This window comes from Microtus ochrogaster, chromosome 10, assembly GCF_000317375.1.
Source record: "Microtus ochrogaster isolate Prairie Vole_2 chromosome 10, MicOch1.0, whole genome shotgun sequence".
In the NCBI taxonomy this organism is placed as follows: Eukaryota; Metazoa; Chordata; class Mammalia; order Rodentia; family Cricetidae; genus Microtus; species Microtus ochrogaster.
The window spans coordinates 48,617,352-48,628,024 of NC_022016.1; the positions used below are offsets into that span (position 1 = coordinate 48,617,352).

The window sequence follows — 10,673 nt, forward strand, 5'->3', positions numbered from 1 at the left end:
AAAAAAAAAAACAAAAAAACAAGGCTCCAAGCCAGGCCGGGCAGTGCATACCTATAATCCCAGCACCTGAGAGGCCAAAGCAGGGAGACCATTACAAGTCCACGGCCAGTCTGGGCTACAAATGAAGACTCTGTCTCAATAAGTCTAATAGAAAGATGGTAACAAACCAACAGGTTCAGAATTTCATCCACTGTCTTCTAAAGCACGGAGCACTTTCTGACCTGGCACCGGGACAGCATGGACTCACGGCAACTGCCTCATGCCTGGTGCAGACATCTTTACGTGTCTGTATGATGGAATCCTCTCTGACTTACACATGGGGAGCCAGATTCTGAAAGGGAAAGCTATTTGTCTGGATCACACAGCCAATAGCAATTCAAAGCCAGTCTGACCTCACTGACTGCTTGCTACTGAACAGCCAATACCAATTCAAAACCAGTCTGACCTCACCGACTGCTTGCTACTGAACTCAGCCAGGCAAATGAATACTGGCCATCACAGGTTGACCATGCTTTCAAGGAGGGAGTCCTTCCCCTACCAGATGGAGACCTCTATGACCTCAGAAACTGCCTTTGTACCCATGGGTGTTCTGCAAATACGGTTGAATGGGTCACTAACCTCTACTAGGCATTCAAAGCTTTCTGATCTACTTGCACATTGATTCCTCAGCCATCTGGAGAATTTCCAAGCGGCTCAGGTCTCGTCCCTGGGAGACTCTGATTCCATAGGGTCGAGGCGGAGCCCATGGTATCAGAGGTTCTTCAAGCTCCTGTAAGGTGTAGAACTAGCATACAGGAACCTTAAACAGTTGCTACTAGACCAGCCAGCTCAGTCCTCCAAAGAGCCTCTGGTGACTGGAGAGGCTGACACGACATTCCTGGGGCCTGCCCTGAAGCCAGAGAAACCCTGTATGCTCTCCTGAAAACACCAGGCCTCTAAAGGAACGATGTAGTTCAGGTGGTAGAGGGATTGCCTGGCAACCGTGAAGCCCTGGATTTAATCCCTAACACTGTACAAACTGGACGGAACATGCCTGCAGCCCCAGCACCTAGAGGTTGAAAGGCAGGAAGACCAGGAGTTCAAAGTTATCCTCAGCTCCATAGCTAGCTCAAGGTCAGCCTGAGCTACAGAAGATTCTGTCTCAGGAAAAAAAAATAGCAAAGGCTGGGGAGACGGCTCAGTCAGTAAGGCGCTTGCCACACACATGCATGAGGACCTGAATCCTGATCCCTGGCGCTCACAGAAATAGCCAGGCTCACAGCACTTCTGTAAGTCCAGCACTGTGAGGAAGAGAAAGGCAAATCCCTGGAGGTCACTGGCCAAGAAGCAATGAAAGACCCTATCTCAAAACACAAAGGGCAAGAGCAATTAAGCGAAGCCGTCTGAGGTAAGTCTCCCACATGCATATATACAAGCTCACCAGCAAACACATTCACACACCCACATCAACATATGCCACCTACCCACCACCCCATTCACCACCCTAACACACATCACACACGTGCATGCATGCACACACATGTGCGCGCGTGCTAAAATGTAAAACATTAACAACAGCAAACTAGGTGATCAAACTGCCTTTGAGAGTGCTTCTTCCTAGCTGGGCGGTGGTGGCGCACGCCTTTAATCCCAGAACTCGGGAGGCAGAGGTAGGTGGCGGAGCTCTGGGAGTTCGAGACCAGACTGGTCAAAAGAGCTAGTTCCAAGAGAAAGTGCTTCTTCCTTCCAAAGTTTCAGTTTCTATTCCAGATCTGCTTTGTCACTCCAATGGCCAGAAACAGCTGGCATCAGTCAAGAAAGGCACACACTTAAGGCTGAACTGTGTGTAGGAAGACAGACTTTGAGACCAGGCTGAGGCTGACCCTCACTCCAGACAGGGACGGCTGGGAGGGGCAGGGCTGGGCTCCAAGGTCTTCTCTTCAAAGTCGTGGATAAATCACCCATAGCCTGTCCACATCTCTCCAGCAGACAGAACAGGACTCCAACCCTGTTCACACACTCGCTGCTGACCTCCACAGTGCCGAAGCCATTGGTGGTTTTGCTGTCTGTTTATTTTGCTACAGAGGCACCCTGGAGCTGGCCACCCTCCCTCCTCCAAACAATCTCGTGGTTCTGAGGTCCTGCAGTCTCCAGATCTCTCCCTACTTCCTTGGAAGCTCCTTTCGGTCTCCTCCATTCTTCTCGGTCTACTTTATTCACTTCTGCTAGCTCTCCAGGCTCCGGCTCCCCGGAGCAAGGGCCTGGACTCCCGCATTCCTCTCCCAGCGGTGATCTCACCACCAAGATGGATGTAATGAGATGCATAGACTCAGGGACTTTTGGAGTACCGGGTTATAGACTCCCAGACACCCTACACACTGGTAAACCTGTGCCAGGGACATCTGACATCACGACACAAGTCTTAGCAAGCCACGTCTCATAAAAGCCAAAGAGGCCGAATTCTTGCTTTTCTAGGCTCCCCTGAACCTAGGCGCGGTTAATAAGAGACTCCCATTGTGGGCCTGAACCAGGAGAACACAACACGGAAAGTCCACTGTAGCGCTGATAAGCAACAGTAGTGACAGTATCCTAGGAACAGTGGCACCTCAAGCTGTGGCATTTAGTGTATGGGGCAATGTCCTGCCAACTTGGCTCTGTGATGTCATTTTGGCTGACCTCTTGCCTGCTGCTCATCCCCAGTTCTCTAGCTTGGGGAACTTCTGGAAATTACTGAGTTTCCCATCAAGTGAGTTCCTATTCTGTTTAAAAGAGCCTGAGACATAAGAGATCAGCTCGCCTCTGCCTCTGGAGGGTGCTAGGACTAGAGACATGAGCCACCACTGCCCAGCTTCCCCTCCTTAGTGTTTGAGACAGGATCTCATTGAACCTGAAGTTCACTGATTCAATAGACTGGCTGTCCAGCAAACCCCAGGAACCCTTCTATCTCTCCCTCCCCAGCCCTGGGATTACAGGTATGCACTGGCAGGCATGGTATCCAAATTCAGGATACCATTGCTGCTTGTGCAGCAAGCACTTTACCCACGGAGTCATCTCCCCAGTCCCCTGACTTGTTGATATAGGTCTCTGTGTGCCTCGTTTTGTTGACACAGGGACTGATTCTGTAGTCGAGGCTGGCCTCTTAACTAGCTATGTAAAACAGGCTGGCCTTAAAAGTTATGGTCTTACTGTCTCTGCCCCACGAGTGTTAAGTAAGCGAGACTTGTCTCAAAAAAACAAAATAAGTTGGGTGTGGTGGCGCACACCTTTAGTTTTAGCACTTGGGAGGCAGAGGCAGGCAGATCTCTGAGTTCGAGGCCAGCTTGATCTACAGAGCAAGTTCCAGGATAACCAGGGCTACACAGAGAAACCCTGTCTCAGAAACAACAACAACAGCAACTCCAGCTAGGTAATGGTGGTACACTCTAATCCCAGCACTCGGGAGGCAGAGGCAAGTGGATCTCTGTGGGTTCAAGAACCAGGGCTACATAAATGAGATCCTGTCTTAAAAAAAATAAAATAATAATAATAAATAACGATGGCAACAATAATAATAAAAGTCAGTCACACACACACACACACACACACACACACACACACACACACACACACACTACAGCAAAATATAAGTTACTAGCATTGCCTGCAAGCTTCCCTGGGACCTGCCCCTGCCTACCCTCCTAACTCATCTGGAAGGCAATGACCCCACACTAGGCTTCTTCCTCCTTCGGCCTCTTTTCAATGCCACACACACTTCAGGTCCTTTACTGGCAAAGGGCCTCTGCTGAAGCTGCTCCTTCCAACTGCAACAACCCCAGACCATTATTCTCTTCTTAGGTTTCATGTTTTATTTATTTGTTACTCAGCCAATCGTTTCTAGGTATCCGCTGTAGTGCTACGAAGGGGTCTGTCTGGATGTAGAGGTCTCACTAGAGGACTGTTTGGTACACACGACACCCTAAATTCAAACGCTGGCCACACTGAAAACAGCAAAACTGGGACTATAATACCAAACTTAAGAGTCTAGTCTCCAGGAGGAGAAAATATATTCTATAAAGAAACCAGATGTTGCCGGATGGTGGTGGCATCTTGAATCCTAGTGCATAGGGGTCAGGGGCAGGTGGACCTCTGTGAGTTCAAGGCCAACTTGGTCTACAAGCGAGTTCAAACCCTGTCTCGAAAAACCAATCAAACAAACAAAAAAACCCACCCAAATATTAATGAAATAGTTATATAAATAAGTATAAATTTTAGCCAAGCAGTAGTGGTACATGCTTTTTATCCCCAGCACTTGAAAGGCAGAGGAGGCAGGTAGATCTCTGTAAGTTTGAGGCCAGCCTGGTCTACAGAGCTAGTCCTAGGACAGCTAGGGCTACACAGAAAAATTCTGTGTTAAAAAAAAAACATAAAACAGCCGGGCGGTGGTGGCGCACGCCTTTAATCCCAGCACTCGGGAGGCAGAGGCAGGCGGATCTCTGTGAGTTCGAGACCAGCCTGGTCTACAGAGCTAGTTCCAGGACAGGCTCCAAAGCCACAGAGAAACCCTGTCTCGAAAAACCAAAAAAAAAAAAAAAAAAAAAAAAAACCAAACAAAATAAATATAAGTTTTATGTGTGGGACCTGGGAAATATAAGAAAGCTGAGCAGTCAAGCCAGCTGGAGGTCACCACAGTGTTCTAGGGGACAGCTGATAGGTGTGGACCAGGAAACAATAAGGAAAAGAAGGCAGACTGCAGACACAGAGCAGGTAAAATTCATGGCTCTTGGTGAAATGAGCCTCCCAGCTTGTGCAACAGAACTTGGTGGCCAGCCTGAGGAGTTGTGAGTGTGGTCTAAGGAAAACCACTGCAAAACCGCTGGACATGAGAGTCTGGACTGAGTGAGTCACTGAGGGGCCGGAGGTGACTGAAGTCATGAGCTAGACAGTCCGGAGAGACAGCAGGAAGAGAGATGGTGACCCAGGGCCCAGCCTTAAGGAAGGCCTGGATAAGGGGATGAACTTCCTGCCACCTGCTACCATATGCAATTGCTGCTGAATTTGCTCATCTGTTCCCTGGCCGACTTTTCCAGAAGAGACTGCGCCTAAGGCAGAGACTGTGTCTCTCTTGTGGAGAGAAGGGCTTTCCCAGCACCTACTACCCAGCTTGGTAAGGCTGCCTCCTCTAGTACTTGGTCAAGGGTTTTTGATCCCCTATGCCCAGCACAAAGTCCGAGATGCTAAGCATCCCTAAACATTCCAATGGGATAATGTGTAACTGTTTTAAACAGGAGGCTCCTGGCAGCATGGGCCTCTCCACAGAGGCCAGACTACACCAAATAGAGAGAAGCTTCGTGAACGTTCCTGGGAGGAGTCTCTGGACCCTGTCCTCCTCCTTTAAGAAGTGTCCTCCTCCCCCAGGACAAAACTGTGGCCATGTTTACCCTGCCTGAGTCTATCCCTCAGTGACCTCTGTTGATGAAACGAGGGGTGGAGACCCAGCTTCTGTAATCAGTCCAAAAGCTGGGCTGGGCTGCCAGGAACTTGGAAGTGGGACATGAGAGACTGGCTGGGTTACCTTTAGACACTGGACTAGTGAGGTCATGTGACCGTGTGGGGGGCCTATGTAATGAGAAGGGAGCAGAAGCGCTAATCACTGCTACTCGAACTTAGATGGAGCAGCTGCCTGAGCCCCTGACTCCTCCCAAGCCTCAACTCCCAGACCACAAGGCATCTACCTGGCCTCGCTGTTCAGTTCCAAGAGGCACCTCTAATACTTTAAAACAAGCTTCCTTTCCACAGAAACAGGCTAGAAGGGGGGGGCGGATGAGGAGTCATGAATTTCAGGCTAGCCTTGGCTAGACCCTGTCTCAAAATAAACACATGCACACACACACACACACACACACACACACACACACACACCAAGGAAAAGGTAAGTTTGACTCCATCAGAATTTCAATTATGCACTGTAAGACATGATAGAGATTTTAGGTAAACATTCTCCTAGCCATGACCCTTCCCCCATCTATCAGCTCTAAAGACAAACATGGGGAGCATGCACATGTCCACAGAGACTGCCTCTTGCTGAGTGCAGGTCAAAATGGTCCCCTGGCTTCTCGATCTGCTTCCTTTCAGCCAGTCCCTGAATTCACTCATGTTCTCTGCTAACCTGGGTTCGTCTCTATCTACCTGGAAGTAGAACTTCCTCCAGGAAGTTCCCATGTTGCTCTGATCCTCGCTGGTTCCCCCCCTAGTCGCTCCTTTAGCCTCTGACAACACTGTGTCTTTTGCTGGACACTCAGGATAGCTCCTGGCATTCCTGCTTATGACCCTAATACGTGCTGCGTGTCCCCATCCAGTCAGCAAACCAAAGAAGGGTCACTACGTCCTCAGTGCCCAGCAGAGAAATCACAGGGAGAACCATACAAAAACAGCAGCCAGCCAGACCTGCCGTGACACACATGGCAACTGCCTTATTTTCCCTGTGAAAATCAACAGGATGATGGCTGCGGGAGGGTCAAGGATGGAAGGGGCCATCTGATGCCGGGATTATTTCAATACCCCCTCATGTCTCACAGAGATTCACAGGGAAAAACACATCACCTTTAGCAATCCAGGGAGGTTGAGCAGAGAGGAATTAGGAGACTCGGTTTCAAGATGAAATAATTGAGGTTTGGAGACGGTCTAGAGGGAGGCCAGGTAGGTGAATGTTGCAAGGAGAGAGCAGGACCAGAGGCTAAGACAATGAGGGAGGACCGCCAGCTGCCCCCACTCCCTTGCTCTGGGCGCTCAGGTAGTGTCTGGCCCTCTAGGTGGTATCTGTTTCTCCATTTCAAATGAGAGGAATTCTAACTGACTTCTCTCTCACAGGGTCCTCCAGCCTGCACTCTTGGATCCTATGACCTCTCCCAGGGTCCTTCCCAGTAGGATTGACAAAAAAAGGCTTGCAATCCTAGGACGACAGAGTCCCGAGTTACTTCCAGGAAACCGCCTAGACCTAGAAGTCTTGATTTAAGAAGCAACAGGAGAAGCAAGCCTGGAGTGAGGTTAGTCATGCCCGGTACTGGAGGGAGAAAAAAAAAAGTATCAAGCTACATGTAAGCATATCATAATAACAGAGAGGCATGACCACAAAACCAACCAGAAAACTCCAGCAAAATCTAATTCGAAAGTCAGACTCCTAACTTCTGGGACACTGGAAAGCTGAGGAGAAAAGCTGTGCTTGGGAACCTCAAGACTTTCTGCTGCACAAACAATAAACAAAACAAAACAAAAGCTGGCAAGTGCAAGGATCTGGAGGCAAAAAAAGGTTGACTTTTGTCTGCCCTTCGCTGGGGCAAATCTGAGCCCCCACCAGAGCCCACTGGATTTCCAGACCCAGTGCTGAGACAGTCAGTAGGGGCAGCTGCACAGGCACACAGTCGGAGCAGTCCCTTCGCCTCTGACTCAACATTCTAGTGGACAACCTGGAGAAGAGGACGACAGGTAAAACCCCTGAAGATGTCCCGAAACGTGGAGGAGGCACTCCTGAAGACAAGGCTAAGGCTACGGGGTAGCATTTCCCTTGGAACAGCTAGTAAGAGACCCCTATTTGTGGTAATGCTTCTGCTCAAGCGATCTTAGACTCACTGGCTCTTATTTTCATAAAGACATGTACTCCTGACCCAGGTATGGTGTGTGCACCCCTGTAACACCAGCTCTGGAAAGGCCATGGCAGGAGGATCACAGGCTTGAGGCCAGCTTGGACTATCTAGTGAGACGGTCTTTTTTTTTTTTTTGATTTTTCGAGACAGGGTTTCTCTGTGGCTTTGGAGCCTGTCCTGGCACTAGCTCTGTAGACCAGGCTGGTCTCGAACTCACAGAGATCCACCTGCCTCTGCCTCCCGAGTGCTGGAATTAAAGGCGTGCGCCACCATCGCCCGGCTAGTGAGACGGTCTTAAACAGCAACAAAAACCAAGTATTCCTACTGTGTGCACAAGAAATGAAGTTCCAAGAGATCTGGTCACTTCCTAAAGAGATGGCAATGACCTGGACAGTAATGTTCCCATCTCTGCACAGCTCTAAGAGGCAAACAATTAGCCCCACTTTACAGGCCAGGTCACATGACCTGTCCCACCCATCTTGCAAACTGCAGGGCCAGGGTTTGAACACAGGTTAGCATCGCTTGAAATTGACAGTCTGTACAATTCTCTGCCTTCCTTACCAAGGAGGAAAGAGTCGAGACAGTGGTCCAGTCAGACCCGGGAAAGGAAGAAGGGAGATTTCCTAAGACCTCAGCTCTGACTACTTCCGTGTAGCTTTGTGTCTGCCACACAGAAGGGGCGGCATACTTATAGTGAAGGGTTGGGGGTCCAGAGTACCGCTGAAGTCCAAGATGCCACCCCAGTTTGGAGCATCCTCTCGAACACAGCTGTGGCACATTATCCTCCGCTGGCTGCAGAGCACACACTGTCTGCTCCAGCATATTCCTTACGGGTGCAAAGCTGAAGAGAGTTCAGAGAAGAGGAACGAACTCCAGTGAGCATGGGAATGGGGTGGGGCAGCCCACAAGGGCGAAAGAAAGGGCCTGGGACACTCTGCCTGGAAACACAAAGAGAAGGGAGGGGAGAGGAGTCTATAAACTTGCCCGCGACAGCCAAGGTGAACCCCGGCTCCTGGCGCCTTCCCATTCGCTTTCATTCCACAAGGCGAGCCAAGTCTCAGAACAAGCAGCCAAGAGGAGGGGGCCACCTCTCTCCTAAAGTCAGGGAGAGGTAGTTTCAGGACTGAGCCTGCTTCTCGGAAAGGGACTGACCTGGGGGACGGCATATTTGTGGGACTCCAAAAACGAAAACACAGAGCTGTAAGCAAATGAGCGAATACACATATGATATGATGGGCAGGTCGCCCAAAGTATTTGAGAGATGTGCCCCGACATGTAGGAGTCTCTGTCGAGGTGACCCTCTGGTCCTCTCTTCCAGGTTCCTCCGTGAGGAGGCAGATGTTTGAGATGAGCTAGGTTCCCACAGATCTAAGAGGGGCGAGTTTCTGGAGCGCCGCAAAGAGCCATCGTAGCTCAGAGCACTCCGGCAAAGGTCAAACCCAGGCCCCGAATTGACGTGAGCTCCCTCCCGCCTGGGCCCCTCACCTCCTCCCGTGCCAGAGCCGCCCCCCGGCATCGGGGCATCTTGGCCGCGAAAGCGGCTGCCCCGGTTGGGGAGCTGAGGTCCTCCGCGGTGACGGCCAGGAACTCCGCGACACTGAGCTGCTCGGGCATGGCGGGCGCGGGGCGGAGACGCCGAAGCTGCCTGAGCCGGGCGCGGGGGACGCTGCACTTAACCGCGCTGGGCTGGCTGCACCGCGCAGGGCCGGCCCCCACTACCCGCAGCGTCCCGGTCCTGGCCTCCTCACGCCCTGCCCCCTGGCCCGCCCCGCCCCGCCCCTAACTTCCCTGCCACGCCCCGTTCCCCTAGCCTTCCACTTCGGCCACTCCCCTGACCCTCTCGTCTAACTCCCTAGCCGCGCCCCCGAATGCCTAGGCTAACTCCTTGGTCCTGACTCAGTTCCTCACCCTAACTCCATGACCACGCCCCTATGCGCTTCTCTAACTCTCCGGCCACACCCCAGCCGCGCCCCTAACTCCCTGGCCACGCCCTAGTCCCCGCGTCGGCCCCACTCGGCCCTGTCTCTGTGACCTACAGTGGGGGAGCGCTTTCCCGGGACCCGACTCTCAACTCCCAGGCCCCGCCCCCGACCGGCTTCCCTTACTTCTTAGCCACGCCCACAAGGACTACCAGCCTCTGAAAGCAGCACGCATGCCCGCAGCTTGCCTGGCTGACCCCGCCCTCGCGACCCTGCAGCCTCCAGCCCCGCCCCCTAACTCTGTGCCCCGCCCACCGCGGTCTTAGTGACGGCTGAACGGGTTTGCTTCTCTTTCTGCCTGAATGCTGTGGTTAAAGATAAGGTCTACACCACCAGGCCACAGAAGATCTTCGCCGTCACCCATCCATGTGCCACTGAGTCAACTGCCTCTCTGGTTTCTAAAAGTAATTTATGCGTTTGGGCTCGTGTCATACTTAAGCACGAGTATATTTAAGCAGAAATGGGAGAGGGATACATTATTTTTATTTTATGTGCCTCTGTGTTTTGCGTGCGTGTATGTCTGTGTGAGGGTGTCTGATCTTGGAGTTACAGACAGGTGTGGGCCGCTATGTGGGCGCAGGAATTGAACCGGGGTTCTCTTAACCGCTGAGCCATCATCTCTCACATCTCCTGAGTGCTGGGATTAAAGGTGTGCACACTGATACCCAGCTCAGGGTGAGTTTTATTTGCTTGCTTTTCCTTTGTTTTGAGGCAGACCTTCCTGGGACTGCTGCTCCCCCCCTTCCCCTCCCTCCTTCATCACCTGTCCCTGATGTCTCTTGAACTCACTAGGGACACACTCCTGCCCCAGGACCTTAGAACTGGCCTCTTCCCCAGCCTGGAATTTGCTTCCCGCTGGTTGCCTCCCTCTGTTTTTTTGTTTATTTATTTGATTTTGAGTTTTTTTTTCAAGGCTTGAACGTTTCTTTTTTTTTCTTTTTTTAAGCTTCATTTTTTTAAGACTTATTATTTATTATGTATGCAGTATTCTGCCTATATTCTGCCTGCAGGCCAGAAGAGGGCACCAGATCTCATTACAGATGGTTGTGAGCCACCATGTGGTTGCTGGGAATTGAACTCAGGACCTCTGGAAGAG

At 51.3% G+C, this 10,673-nt stretch overlaps 1 protein-coding gene across 1 annotated transcript in view; it reads right to left on the bottom strand.

Annotated features, from left to right (window-relative positions):
• Positions 1 to 9,312, bottom strand: part of Asap3 (ArfGAP with SH3 domain, ankyrin repeat and PH domain 3) — a 42,971-nt gene extending 33,659 nt beyond the window's left edge. Inside the window, exon 1 of the mRNA XM_005353021.3 lies at positions 9,084 to 9,312. Within this exon, the coding sequence (XP_005353078.1) occupies positions 9,084 to 9,212 (129 nt within the window). The 5' untranslated portion in view covers positions 9,213 to 9,312. The remainder of the gene's footprint in view (positions 1 to 9,083) is intronic.
• Between the last annotated feature and the right edge of the window lie 1,361 nt (positions 9,313 to 10,673).